This window comes from Nilaparvata lugens, chromosome 6, assembly GCF_014356525.2.
Source record: "Nilaparvata lugens isolate BPH chromosome 6, ASM1435652v1, whole genome shotgun sequence".
NCBI lineage: Eukaryota > Metazoa > Arthropoda > Insecta > Hemiptera > Delphacidae > Nilaparvata > Nilaparvata lugens.
The window spans coordinates 26,833,340-26,849,300 of NC_052509.1; the positions used below are offsets into that span (position 1 = coordinate 26,833,340).

General features: G+C 34.4%; 2 protein-coding genes across 2 annotated transcripts in view; both read left to right on the top strand.

Moving 5' to 3' along the window:
• The window catches only part of LOC120352010 (gonadotropin-releasing hormone II receptor-like), a 12,899-nt gene extending 3,315 nt beyond the window's left edge, over window positions 1–9,584 (top strand). The window contains exons 2-4 of the mRNA XM_039431411.1: window positions 20–203; window positions 7,921–8,096; window positions 9,453–9,584. Coding sequence (XP_039287345.1) covers window positions 20–203; window positions 7,921–8,096; window positions 9,453–9,584 — 492 coding nt within the window. The remainder of the gene's footprint in view (window positions 1–19; window positions 204–7,920; window positions 8,097–9,452) is intronic.
• Window positions 9,585–9,593: 9 nt separating this feature from the next.
• On the top strand, window positions 9,594–13,271 carry LOC120352011 (gonadotropin-releasing hormone receptor-like). The gene is given in 4 exon segments (XM_039431412.1): window positions 9,594–9,837; window positions 9,840–9,853; window positions 11,209–11,332; window positions 13,219–13,271. Coding segments are annotated over 4 exon segments (435 nt in total).
• The last annotated feature ends 2,690 nt before the right edge of the window (window positions 13,272–15,961 follow it).

Here is a 15,961-nt window from a genome sequence, read left to right on the forward strand (position 1 = left end):
TATAATATTTTTTTTCCAGTTGGTGATCTTCAGGGTGAGCCGTGGACCATTTGTGGAGGAGTTCTACCAATGTGTGACCTATGGTTTCTACACGGAGCCATGGCAAGAGCAACTGTACACCGGATTCAGTTTCGTCTGCATGTTTATGCTGCCGCTTCTGATCCTCGTCTCCACTTATGTGTCAACAATCATTACGCTCTCTAGTGAGTAGAAAAGTGAATAAAAACTAGTTCTTTCAACAAAACAAACTTGATCATTATACCGGGTGATTCAAAGAGTGCCTTACAACTTTGAAAATTCATTTAGATCATATTAAACAAGGTGCAGAGCTGGTTTTGGTGTTGTTTTGAAGAAAAAACACTTCAAGTTTGTTTGCCTTAAACTAGAGATATTCTATGTGACTTCCGTTGGTTATCCTGCAGACATCCCATCGATAGTCGATTTCTTCCCAGTCTCTTACAAGCATTTCAGGTGTAACTTGCTCAACAGCAGCGCAAATCCTTGCTCTAAGTTCAGGTAGAGTGGCTGGCAAAGGAGGTACATACACCATATCTTTTATGAAACCCCAGAAGAAAAAATCCAACAATGTTAGTCTGGGAAACGAGGGGGCCCATGCAATTGACGCATTATGGTCAATCCACTGATTTGGAAAGCGGTCATTAAGAAAATCCCGGGCGTCAGTTAGAGTGTGGTGGTGCGTCATCTTGAATAAAGAAAACATTTCGTTCTCGGCCATCCTCATCGATCTGTGGTATCAAAAATTTTTGCAACATATCAAGGTACACAATGCCGATTTTCAAACCAGAACACTCAGATAGCACGCTCGGTCCAGTGAAGGCAGCCATCTTGATGTAACTGACGCTAGCGCTTGTGCGGCGTGACCAGGCACTAGCGGATTACGCGAGTCAAAGCTTGGAGTGTTTTCCTTAAAACAACACCAAAACCAGCAAGATTTATATGAATTTTCATAGTTCTAAAGTCCTTTTTAAATCACCCGATAGATTAATCTATTTTATAGTAAACTTACTTGTATCTGAGTTATCACCATTGACAATAAATAGATTATCTAGTCGTCAGTAGGAAATCAATTTGAAATCTAAATTTTAACTAAAATTCAGTTATATTTCCGTTAATGATTCTAACACCATGGACAATGAATAAATAGAAACGCTTTCTAGTGAGAAGGGAACAAATCTGAATCGAAGGGTGGCAACTAACGACGGGACAAGTGTGTTAAACATTTGTATACACAAAGGCTCGTCATGCATGTTGTGTCATCAGGAAAGAATTCGAACAAAATACAGCTGTTTACAGCAGCTTCTAACATGATAAAACAATCAATTACCGTGCATAAACCTCTATAAAATTACAAATTGAAATGAATGAATGAATTTTATTTGCCAAAAACAAAATACAAAAAAGCTTTACAAAAAATAAATATAAGTATATGCTACTGCACTTAAACCAAGATACATACGTTTATTTAATTGGATATAATAACGGAATGATATCCTTTATATTATAAATAATAGTTATAAAATGAAGATTCAATTTATGTTCACATGCAAAAGTACAGTAGGTGAGGCAAAAACACCGGCAAAAGGAAGATTCCTTGTGCGCCAGTGTGAGTCGTAAATCAGCTTAATCAGGGATGTAATATATAAACTTGAATTTAGCGTATGAAGTATTCGAAAATATAATTTATAATATGAAGTTGATAATTGTATAAAAGTCAACGATTGGAAATAATTCAAGTTCAGCCATGCCTCTATGGCTCTTTTTCTGTGTTTATTATTTCGGAAATTATCAAGTGGAAATTCACTTTCTAGTATATTTATGAATTTACTGCTAATGTAGTAGAGTTGCCTTCTAAGAAGAGCTGAGTTGGTGTTATATATTTCATATTTTCTTATTGTATTAGGTCTAAGATTATAATTTATGTCATCGGCTAGAGGGAAATTATGCTCGTATTTAAAACTGTAATTTGTTATGCAACTGAGATATAACTGTCGTATAGTTTTAAAATCAAATTCACTGAACAAAATCTTGCTATCATAAGTTCTAGGTTTCTTTAAAATTGTCTTTATGATGAATTTTTGTATTAGAAAAAGGTTTTTAATATGGGTATCGAAAGTCCCACCCCAAACTATTAAACCATATCGCATTAGGGATTCTACTAGAGCCGTATTTACCTGTTTGCATTCTGAGAAAGATAGCACATTTTCAATTTATAAAATTTTTAAAATGATACAAAAATAATTCAAATTCAAATAGAGCAGCGAAAATAAGATAAACAAATAACACCAAAATCTGGCGTCAAAAACATTGGTTTGAAGCCTTTCACTGATGACACAACATGTATGATGAGAATGTGTGTACAAACATGCTCAACACACTTGTACTGTCATCAGTGACCACCCAATCACTACAGATCTGAATAATTCCCAATCGAGAACAGATTTGAATAGTTTCAGTCTCAAAATTCCAAGGGAACCATTGTGGAACAGCAATGATAGAATATCAGCAAGGTCGCCACTTATTATAATAAAACTCTTTCAGAAGCCGCTTTTCTCTCCAACAAGCCTCTCAGACTCACAGCTCTCAGCTGCATAAAAGCATTTCCACATTTTCATCTCAGTCACTGACTCTCCTTCCACACCGACTAACGCAGATTTCAAGAGAGGACCAGCCACTTCAAAAATATATTCAAACTCCGCAGAAATAAAACATGTTCCTGGGGCTCCTGCTCCGGAAAAACATGTTTCCGTATCACCCTACTCGAAAATAGTCGAGAAACATGTTTCCAAATCACATGCTGGATTGAAGGTTTGAAGGTTTGATGCGAAATTGTATCCAGGCAAAAAAATTCATGCATCGGAAAACATTACAATCGGTCTTGTTAGAAAAGGAGGATGATGGGGGTGGGGGTATATTTAGGAAAATGGGATAAAACGGAAAATCCCTCCTACTTACATCTTTCTCAAGAAAAGGAAATAGTAGGAACAGGAAGGGAGGGGAGGAATTCTAAGAGGATTGTTTGGGGTTGGAGAGAAGAAAATTATGCCAGACTAGATAGGAAGGTTCCTCCACCACTTTTCGCAGATAAAGAGATTTCTAAGAACCAGAAGCTACTGTTCATTTGTTCTTGGAATACTAACTATTGAGCAGAAGTTAGATGTCATCAGTTTTATTAAAATTTTGAAAATCAGTTCCTTAAAACAATGTCCCGTTCTCTCAGAAACATTTTGAAATAGATTACATTTTATGCAATCCTCAATTGCTTTCACAGAATTGAGCACCATTACAAATGAAACCTGATTGTTTCTACAGAATCCATTTAGAGAAAATGAAAAATCATTACATGAACCCTGATTGTTTCTACAAATCTATTTAGAGAAAATAAAAAATCTATGGCATTACATAAAACCCTGATAGTTTCTACAGAATCTATTTAAAGAAAATGAAAAAAATATATGATGTTACATGAAACCCTGATTGTTTCTACAGAATCTATTAAGAGAAAATGAAAAAAAATCTATGACATTACATAAAACCCTGATTGTTCCTACAGAATCTATTCAGAGAAACAGAAAAAATTATGAATACTCGTGGATTGAAAGATTCAAAATTTTATACAGTTACGTTACACATGGACCTTTTTCATTTGTTGCTGCCAGTACAAAAAGTAAAATCTGGTGTGGTACACTCACACAACTTTCCTTGCTCATATTCGAAACTACGATCAGACTTTGTATATGTGTATATATTGTTTTTCAGAGTACTTTTTCCTTTGTGTAAATTGTGAAATTCAATGATTTTTTTAGTCGTCATTTTTTTAAAGTCGTCAAAACAGCTGTTCTACAGATGAAAATTCTCGACTATGTGTTCTTTTATGAACTGCTCTACCTACCTCCCTCATGCACGAAAGGAGGTTACAAAGGTCCATTTCTCAAGGTGGGGTGGACCCCCCATTAGTTTCCCAGAAAGGAGACTCATGCCAGTTAATAGAGCTGATAAATAACTATGCAGAGTATGAATTTGAAAAAATCGGTTAAGTTTATTTTGAAAAAATCGTGAAAAACATGGTTTTTTAGTAATATCCGCCATTTTTCTCAAGAATATTACGGAGCTCCTGCAATTTTCCAAGGAAAAAACTCATGTCATTTGATAGGACTTATGAATAGCTTGAGTTGGAGAAAGCTTGAATTTGAAAGAAATCGTTAGAGCCGTTTTCGAGAAAACCGAGAAAAACCTGGTTTTTGGTCATTATCCGCCATTTTTCTCAGAATATTACGGAGCTCATGGAATTTTCCCAGAAATGAGACTCATGCCAGTTGATAGTGCTTATAATATCTATCCATGGTATGAATTTGAAGTAAATCGTTAGAGCAGTTTTCGAGAAAACGGTGAAAACATGGATTTTTAGTCATTATCCGCCATTTTTCTCAAGATATTACGGAGTTCCTGAAATTTTCCCAGAAATGAAACTTATGCCAGTTGATAGGGCTTAAAAATAGCTATCCATGGTATAATTTGAAGAAAATCGTTGGAGCCGTTTTCGAGAAAACCGTGAAAAACATGGTTTTTTAGTCATTTTCCGCCATTTTTCTCAGAATATACGGAGCTCCTGAATTTTCCCAGAAATGAGACTTATGCTAGTTGATAGGGCTTATAATAGCTATCCATGATATAATTTGAAGAAAATCGTTAGAGCCATTTTCGAGAAAAACGTGAAAAACATGGTTTTTTAGTAATTATCCGCCATTTTTTCCGCCATCTTGAATTGATTTTATGAATTTCTTATTGTCGGGTCCTCATGGTATAGGGACCTTAAGTTTAAAATTTCAAGTCGATCGGTTAATTAGGAATGGAGTTATCGTGTTCACAGACATACACACACCACACATACACACATACAACCCACACAGACCACCACCCAAAAATCATGTTTTTGGACTCGGGGACCTTGAAACGTATAGAAAACTTGAAATTGGGGTACCTTAATTTTTTTTGGAAAGCAATACTTCCTTACCTATGGTAGTAGGGCAAGGAAAGTAATAAACATGTGCAAAATTCGAAAAAATAATGAGGACCTGTACTCGAGTGATAGCATACTAAGAATCAATTTGGTTTTCTGAGAATTGAGCACCATTACAAATGAAACCCTGATTGTTTCTACAGAATCCATTTAGAGAAAATGAAAAATCATTACATGAAACCCTGATTGTTTCTACAGAATCTATTTAGAGAAACTAAAAAAATCTATGGCATTACATGAACACCCTGATAGTTTCTACAGAATCTATTTAAAGAAAATGAAAAAAATATATGATGTTACATGAAACCCTGATTGTTTCTACAGAATCATTAAGAGAAAATGAAAAAAATCTATGAATTACATAAAACCTGATTGTTCCTACAGAATCTATTCAGAGAAACAGAAAAAATTATGAATACTCGTGGATTGAAAGATTCAAAATTTTATACAGTTACGTTACACATGGACCTTTTTCATTTGTGCTAGCCAGTACAAAAAGTAAAAATCTGGTGTGGTACACTCACACAACTTTCCTTGCTCATATTCGAAATACGATCAGACTTTGTATATGTGTATATAATTGTTTTCAGAGTACTTTTTCCTTTGTGTAAATTGTGAAATTCAATGATTTTTTAGTCGTCATTTTTTAAGTCGTCAAAACAGCTGTTCTACAGATGAAATATCTCGACTATGTGTTCTTTTATGAACTGCTCTACCTACCTACCTCATGCACGAGAAGGAGGTTACAAAGTCCATTTCTCAAGGATGGGGTGGACCCCCCATTAGTTCCCAGAAAGGAGACTCATGCCAGTTAATAGAGCTGATAAAAACTATGCAGAGTATGAATTTGAAAAAATCGGGTAAGGTTATTTTGAAAAAATCGTGAAAAACATGGTTTTTTAGTAATTATCCGCCATTTTTATCAAGAATATTACGGAGCCTGCAATTTCCAAGGAAAAACTCATGTCATTTGATAGGACTTATGAATAGCTTGAGTTGGAGAAGAGCTTGAATTTGAAGAAAATCGTTAGAGCCGTTTTCGAGAAAACCGAGAAAAACCGGTTTTGGTCATTATCCGCCATTTTTCTCAGAATATTACGGAGCTCATGGAATTTTCCCAGAAAGGACTCATGCCAGTTGATAGTGCTTATAATATCTATCCATGGTATGAATTTGAAGTAAATCGTTAGAGCAGTTTTCGAGAGAAAACGTGAAAACATGATTTTTAGTCATTATCCGCCATTTTTCTCAAGAATATTACGGAGTTCCTGAAATTTTCCCAGAAATGAAACTTATGCCATTGATAGGGCTTAAAAATAGCTATCCATGGTATAAATTTGAAGAAAATCGTTGGAGCCGTTTTCGAGAAAACCGTGAAAAACATGGTTTTAGTCATTTTCCGCCATTTTCTCAAGAATATACGGAGCTCCTGAAATTTACCAGAAATGAGACTTATGCTAGTTGATAGGGCTTATAAATAGGCTATCCATGATATAAATTTGAAGAAAATCGTTAGAGCCATTTTCGAGAAAAACGTGAAAAACATGGTTTTTAGTAATTATCCGCCATTTTTTCCGCCATCTTGAATGAATTTATTGAATTTCTTATTGTCGGGTCCTCATGGTATAGGGACCTTAAGTTTAAAATTTCAAGTCGATCGGTTAATAGGAATGGAGTTATCGTGTTCACAGACATACACACACACACACATACACACATACACACACACAGACCAACACCCAAAAATCATGTTTTTGGACTCAGGGGACCTTGAAACGTATAGAAAACTTGAAATTGGGGTACCTTAATTTTTTTTGGAAAGCAATACTTTCCTTACCTATGGTAGTAGGGCAAGGAAAGTAATAAACATGTGCAAAAATTCGAAAAAAAATAATGAGAGGAAAACCTGTACTCGAGTGATAGCATACTAAGAATCAATTTGGGTTTCTGAGAATTGTTGCTTTTATCAACATGCAATCGAGCCTCTAATTGGTTTGCGATCCATTTTAGATTTTGACATGCTTGTTATTTCTCTGGCCTCGGATTCATCTCATACATTACAAGAATATTTCATTCTTATTTCTTTGATCGACATTTCATTTCGATGATAACTAATGAAAATTCTGGTTTTCTGGATTCCCAGAATAGCAAAATGGTATTTTTGTATATATTTTCATTCACTCTCATTTTTCTCCCATCTCACTTTTGTGTTACCATATTCAATATTGATTTCATCCACTCAGTCCATACTTCTCGTTTCTCCCAATATTATGCCTTTTTCCATACTTCTTCATCTCCCATACTTCTTCCTTCTTCCATACTTCTTCCTTCTACCATTCTTTTTCTTCTCTCATACTTTTTTCTTCCCCCATACTTCTTCCTTCTCACTCACCTCTTCCTTCTCCATACTTTTCCCTTCTCACTCACCTCTTTTTTCCATACTTCTTTCTTCTTCCATACTTCTTCCTTCTTCCATACTTCTCTCTTCTTCTCCATACTTCTTCCTCTCTACCATACTTCTTCCTCCTACCATACTTTTTCCTTCTCTCATACTTTTTTCTTCCCCCATACTTCTTCCTTCTCACTCACCTCTTCCTTCTCCCATACTTCTCCTTCTTCATCCTTTTTCTTATCACTCACTTCTTCCTTCTCCCATACTACTGCCTCTCCCATACTTCTTCCTTCTCCCATACTTCTTCCTTCTCCCATACTTCTTCCTTCTTCCATACTTCTTCTTTCTCTCTCTTGTGTTCCCTTTCACCTATACTTATTTACTTATAGACCCTTCTTCCCTATACTTATTTTCTCCTGAGAGCAAATTTCCTTTCATCAATAAAATGTTTATTCTTTTTCAATTTAAAATTATCTAATTTCTGTTACAGAGTCTGATAAAATGGAGGTGACGGGTAAATCGGACCCTACAAGACACAGACTGATTCACAGGGCGAAAATGAAGAGTTTCCGGATCTCCGTGGTGATTGTGACCACTTTCATAGTCTGGTGGACGCCCTACTATAGCATGATGATCATTTTCGTGTTCCTCAACCCTGATAAGCATGTGAGTAACGTTATTCCTGTATTTTCGAAAGTAAATCCCATAGATTGACTGATTATTTTATTTGAGATTATATTTTTAACGATGAGATTATTGAACAACCGTGTCCAATCAACCTACCTCCTTTCATTGCTGAATATATATGTGTCTTCAGTTTCACGGCGTTCCGGCTTCAGATTTCTTCCTCCCCAATGCAGCTCCAATAGTCACTTCAATTCTCCAATCAACCGCATGATGAATCTTTATAATTACCATAGTTTTCACCTAGACCTTTTTCATATGAATCCCAGTCAGTTCAAGAAGGCATGTAAGCGGCTCCACCCAATGTGACACCTATTTCTCCCACGCTAGACCTCATCAACTTACATAGAGTACCATATTTAGTAGATGACTTCCTTTCATTCTTATCTCTGTTATCATTTATCTCATAATGGAATGTATTTGTATTTTCTTGATTCCCCTTATTATTTTTTTCAAATTGTAAATGGTTTCTAGTACAGTATAATAATAGTATTATCTAGTATTTAGTATATTAAGTTTTCAGTATATTTAGATTCTCATCACATTTTTTTCTCTTCACAATATGAAATAGTTTTTTCCTTATGTCTTTCTCTCGATTTTTAAGTTTTTTTGTAAAGTGCTTATTGTAATTTTTTGATTGGGGAGCAATTTTTGGGTTTTCCCGTATGCTCCCATATTGCTGTAAATAAATAAATAGATAAATAAAATAAATAAATAAAACTTCAAGTAACAAAGATCTGATTCGTTTTAATTTTGTATTCCATCAATAAAATTACAATTATTTCTCGAAATCATCTTCTCTACTCCTAGAAAGTTTTTGGATCAGTATTACTATTAATTATTTGAAAAATTCATTTATGAAATCCATTAATCTATTCAACGAAGATCTGTTGATATTGATAGAAGATCTCAAGTCAGAGTATGCTATTTAGGATTCATCACTGTGATGAATTGAAATAAGCTAACTTTATGAAATGTTTAGGAAATCTTAACCTCTAGAGAAAATATAAACTTGAATTAGGTGAACATAAATATTCATGACACATTTTAGAAGTGATTGGATATTTATTCTGATGACAAATCGATTAAGGCAGACATCATGCTTTAAACTTGACACTCTTGATAATTTATTTCACAAGCTGATTAGAGATGAGAAAAATGTTTCTTTGTGTTGTTAGACATGTAAGCTTTGACAGCAAGGAGAAGAATTCTGCTTATAACGGTTATGACAGATCTTCCAAGTGCAAAATATTCACATGTAACTTGATTATTTGGAATGATTCAATATATTTTTTAAACTTTCGTATTGATAGAATTTGATTTTGCATTGAATTGCAGCTGAGCGAGGAACTACAGAAGGCCATCTTCTTCTTTGGCATGTCCAACAGCCTAGTCAATCCCATTATTTATGGCGCCTTTCACTTTGGAGGCCGGAAAGAAGAAGAAAAAAGGAAGCCAAAGGTGGTTTAAAACTGAATCATGAAAAAATATCTGAGAGCAATTTTGCTTTTATCAATAAAATGTTTATTCTTTTTCAATTTAAAATTATCTATTTCTGTTACAGAGTCTGATAAAATGGAGGTGACGGGTAAATCGGACCCTACAAGACACAGACTGATTCACAGGGCGAAAATGAAGAGTTTTCCGGATCTCCGTGTGATTGTGACCACTTTCATAGTCTGGTGGACGCCCTACTATAGCATGATGATCATTTTCGTGTTCCTCACCCTGATAAGCATGTGAGTAACGTTATTCCTGTATTTTCGAAAGTAAATCCCATAGATTGACTGATTATTTTATTTGAGATTATATTTTTAACGATGAGATTATTGAACAACCGTGTCCAATCAACCTACCTCCTTCATTGCTGAATATATATGTGTCTTCAGTTTCACGGCGTTCCGGCTTCAGATTTCTTCCTCCCCAATGCAGCTCCAATAGTCACTTCATTCTCCAATCAACCGCATGATGAATCTTTATAATTACCATAGTTTTCACCTAGACCTTTTTCATATGAATCCCAGTCAGTTCAAGAAGGCATGTAAGCGGCTCCACCCAATGTGACACCTATTTCTCCCACGCTAGACCTCATCAACTTACATAGAGTACCATATTTAGTAGATGACTTCCTTTCATTCTTATCTCTGTTATCTTTATCTCATATTGGAATGTTTTTGTATTTTCTTGATTCCCCTCCTCATTATTTTCTCAATTGTAAATGGTTTCTAGTACAGTATATAATAGTATTATCTAGTATTTAGTATATTAAGTTTTCAGTATATTTAGATTCTCATCACATTTTTTTCTCTTCACAAATATGAAATAGTTTTTTCCTTATGTCTTTCTCTCGATTTTTAAGTTTTTTTGTAAAGTGCTTATTGTAATTTTTTGATTGGGGAGCAATTTTTGGGTTTTCCCGTATGCTCCAATATTGCTGTAAATAAATAAAGATAAATAAAATAAATAAATAAAACTTCAAGTAACAAAGATCTGATTCGTTTAATTTTGTATTCCATCAATAAAATTACAATTATTTCTCGAAATCATCTTCTCTACTCCTAGAAAGTTTTTGGATCAGTATTACTATTAATATTGAAAATTCATTTATGAAATCCATTAATCTATTCAACGAAGATCTGTTGATATTGATAGAAGATCTCAAGTCAGAGTATGCTATTTAGGATTCATCACTGTGATGAATTGAAATAAGCTAACTTTATGAAATGTTTAGGAAATCTTAACCTCTAGAGAAAATATAAACTTGAATTAGGTGAACATAAATATTCATGACACATTTTAGAAGTGATTTGGATATTTATTCTGATGACAAATCGATTTAAGGCAGACATCATGCTTTAAACTTGACACTCTTGATAATTTATTTCACAAAGCTGATTAGAGATGAGAAAAATGTTTCTTTGTGTTGTTAGACATGTAAGCTTTGACAGCAAGGAGAATGAATTCTGCTTATAACCGGTTATTGACAGATCTTCCAAGTGCAAAATATTCACATGTAACTTGATTATTTCAGGAATGATTCAATATATTTTTAAACTTTCGTATTGATAGAATTTGATTTTGCATTGAATTGCAGCTGAGCGAGGAACTACAGAAGGCCATCTTCTTCTTTGGCATGTCCAACAGCCTAGTCAATCCCATTATTTATGGCGCCTTTCACCTTTGGAGGCCGGAAAGAAGAAGAAAAAAGGAAGCCAAAGGTTGGTTTAAACTGAATCATGAAAAATATCTGAGAGCAATTTTGCTTTTATCTACTTTTATTCTAACTAGTCGTCAGGCTCACTTCGCTCGCCATATCCGTCTAGCAAGGGGCTCCGCCCCCTGGACCCCCGACTGGATCGTCCAAGAATGAGATCATCAGGCTCGCTTCGCTCGCCTGCATTTTATCATATGTTGGACGATCCAGTCGGGGATCCAGACTAAACGTCTGGCTAAACGGATATATGGCAAGCGAAGCGAGCCGGACGGCTAGTAATATAATATTCCCAGGATAGCTCTGATTGGAGTAGCAGTGCACAATCAATTTTTCCGCGATAGATGTATCTCAATCTTCAACTTGGTGCCAACCTAACAAAGTAACTCACCTCAATGCCAACCTGACAAAATTATCAATTTAGTTACCAGTTAACAACTGTTTTCGAAGAGTACTCTCTCTAGATTATAGTTCTATTTACATAAATATGTTAGGACATTTTTCAATTATAATTTAAGAGAATAAGAAAATATACATGCTAAAAGACAAACTTTAAACCCTTAAAACCACCCTTAGAGTTAAAATATTGCCAAAAGATTTCTTAGTGCGCCTCTAAATGGCCAACTGAACATACCTACCAAATTGAACGTTTTTGGTCCGGTATAATTTTATTTCTGCGAGTGAGTGAGTGAGTCTGTCAGTCAGTGAGTGAGTGCCATTTCGCTTTTATATAAATTATAGATTGCACCTTTTTCCCATTTTTCTTTCAGCTTCTGATCTCAATACTAGACATAATGTACTCCTATCTCAAAATGAATCATTGTTGTATAAAGTTGGTATAATAGACCACAGAAATTGACTAGTTGGAAGCTTATGCTGCAATTAAATAAATAAAATAAATAAGCTTATTTGTCACAAGGGTCATGCCCCATACAAAGAGTTGCACACTAACAATACATAAATTACAATTATTACAACATCAACACAATTGATCAACTCCTCTTCGAATTCTGCACAACACTATTGAAATGAAATAGTTTGATGTAGACTCCTTAAAAATAACAAGACACCGATTTAAAGCTATTAAAATATCATTGTTGTATATGGGGGAGTAATTTTACATGTCACCGTGACATAAAAAGCTGTACTAGTAATAAACAATACACGATCTTCAGATATTGAATATTGAATAGACATTACAACAACAAAAGATAAAACAATAACCTGCTCCTCAAAAGCACAAACAACTTTTACTACAACTTTATAAACACCTGTAAAACAACCCTTCAGTTCCAACAATATTTGTGATCATTAATGAACAATTACAATGATGTTGAAAAAAAAAATAAATAAAAGATCATCCCGTAGTCTCTAAGACGTAATTTCGCACGCTAATCGCATTAGTCATATATTTGTAAATACCTTTTATTTTATCTGGTGTTACATTTGAAAGGAGAACTAGAGCTTTATCTTTATAATTAACTATGTTTGCTACATATTTATTCAAAAACTGTTGTCTTATTTCTACATAAATTGGGCAGCGTACAAGAACATGCAGCTTATGCTGGAATTGAAAAAGAAGCTTTTACTGATTATTGGAGAACCCAATATGAAACAGAGAAACCTACATGAAACTTCAATCATCCATCTCTCATCATCATTTGTTACAGTACCATGCACAAGCCAAGATATCATGAGGGCACCCTCAGCAAAAAATTCACAAAAAAACGGCACAGAACAAAATTCATTGGAAATGAAGGTGCTCCTTGATAATTGGAAATCATTGCTAAGCTCCAAAATATTACGAAACCTGAATTTCTATTTCAATATGATTGATTGAATATATTTTTTAACTTTCGTATTGATAGAATTTGATTTTGCATTGAATTGCAGCTGAGCGAGGATACAGAAGGCCATCTTCTTCTTTGGCATGTCCAACAGCCTAGTCAATCCCATTATTTATGGCGCCTTTCACCTTTGGAGGCCGGGAAAGAAGAAAAAAGGAAGCCAAAGGTTGGTTAAACTGAATCATGAAAAATATCTGAGAGCAATTTTGCTTTTATCTACTTTTATTATACTAGTCGTCAGGCTCACTTCGCTCGCCATATCCGTCTAGCAAGGGGGCTCCGCCCCCTGGACCCCCGACTGGATCGTCCAAGAATGAGATCATCAGGCTCGCTTCGCTCGCCTGCATTTTTATCATATGTTAGGACGATCCAGTCGGGGATCCAGACTAAACGTCTGGCTAAACGGATAATATGGCAAGCGAAGCGAGCCGGACGGCTAGTAATATAATATTCCCAGGGATAGCTCTGATTGGAGTAGCAGTGCACAATCAATTTTTCCGCGATAGATGTATCTCAATCTTCAACTTGGTGCCAACCTAACAAAGTAAACTCAACTCAATGCCAACCTGACAAAATTATCAATTTAGTTACCAGTTAACAACTGTTTCGAAGAGGTACTCTCTCTAGATTATAGTTCTATATTAACATAAATATGGTAGGACATTTTTCAATTATATTAAGAGAATAAGAAAATATACATGCTAAAAGACAAACTTTAAACCCTTAAAAACCACCCTTAGAGTTAAAATATTGCCAAAAGATTTCTTAGTGCGCCTCTAAATGGCCAACTGAACATACCTACCAAATTTGAACGTTTTTGGTCCGGTATAATTTTATTTCTGCGAGTGAGTGAGTGAGTCTGTCAGTCAGTGAGTGAGTGCCATTTCGCTTTTATATATAATTATAGATTGCACCTTTTTCCCATTTTTCTTTCAGCTTCTGATCTCAATACTAGACATAAATGTACTCCTATCTCAAAATGAATCATTGTTGTATAAAGTTGGTATAATAGACCACAGAAATTGACTAGTTGGAAGCTTATGCTGCAATTATAAATAAATAAATAAATAAGCTTTATTTGTCACAAGGGTCATGCCCCATACAAAGAGTTGCACACTAACAATACATAAATTACAATTATTACAACATCAACACAATTGATCAACTCCTCTTCGAATTCTGCACAACACTATTGAAATGAAATAGTTTGATGTAGACTCCTTAAAAATAACAAGAACACCGATTTAAAGCTATTAAAATATCATTGGTTGTATATGGGGGAGTAATTTTACATGTCACCGTGACATAAAAAGCTGTACTAGTAATAAACAATACACGATCTTTCAGATATTGAATATTGAATAGACATTACAACAACAAAAGATAAAACAATAACCTGCTCCTCAAAAGCACAAACAACTTTTACTACAACTTTATAAACACCTGTAAAACAACCCTTCAGTTCCAACAATATTGTGATCATTAATGAACAATTACAATGATGTTGAAAAAAAAATAAATAAAAGATCATCCCGTAGTCTCTAAGACGTAATTTCGCACGCTAATCGCATTAGTCATATATTTGTAAATACCTTTTATTTTATCTGGTGTTACATTTGAAAGGAGAACTAGAGCTTTATCTTTATAATTAACTATGTTTGCTACATATTTATTCAAAAACTGTTGTCTTATTTCTACATAAATTGGGCAGCGTACAAGAACATGCAGCTTATGCTGGAATTGAAAAAGAAGCTTTTACTGATTATTGGAGAACCCAATATGAAACAGAGAAACCTACATGAAACTTCAATCATCCATCTCTCATCATCATTTGTTACAGTACCAATGCACAAGCCAAGATATCATGAGGGCATCACCCTCAGCAAAAAATTCACAAAAAAACGGCACAGAACAAAAATTCATTGGAAATGAAGGTGCTCCTTGATAATTGGAAATCATTGCTAAGCTCCAAAATATTTACGAAACATGAATTTCTATTTCAATATGATTGATTGAATTGAAATTATTTTATTGAATTCACAAAAAGCCTATCTATACAATATGTGATTAATAGATTTCGGAGTAGCATACCCTAATTTTGAAGGTTTTGACACCCCAATTTCAGGTTTTAAGATAGCACAAAAAGAATCTCCATCCAATTCTTCACCAATCAATATTTTCACTTCACTCCTAATTCCGAAAAAGTTCAATTAATCCACAATTTTTCAGGGCACAGAATGTGTTACAAAAAGCGGACAAACTCGAAGTGAGGACCCAATATTTTATAGTCAAAGTTGACAATCTGCTCGGTGTTATTTCTGCCTGATAGAGGCTCTTCTTTATAGTCAAGCAATTTCTCGCTCTTCCCTGAGATGGAAAGAGAGAGTGATAGGGATGAAAGAGAAAGAAAGGGTGAGAGAGAGACATTAGATAGATATTATAGAGACAAGAATTGAATTGAATTGAATTGAGTCGCTGCCTTTATTAAAAACCTAGGAGGGTGAAGTTAGGGCGCAGCCGGCCCTCTCTTACACTTAACCCTCCATACAGTTCTAAGTTACAACTAAAACAACATCATAACAATGAACTAAAGTAAAAAAAACAATAACTTAGAAAACAAATAACAAGAAAAAAAAATATATATAAATATAATAATTATATTTATTTTTTATTATATATAATTATTATAATATATATAAATAGGCTATAGTAAAAAAAAGAGAAAACTTGAACTCCTTTCGAATTTAAGTACGTAAAGGGGTTATGCAAAAGAAAAGAGAGAAAAGTGA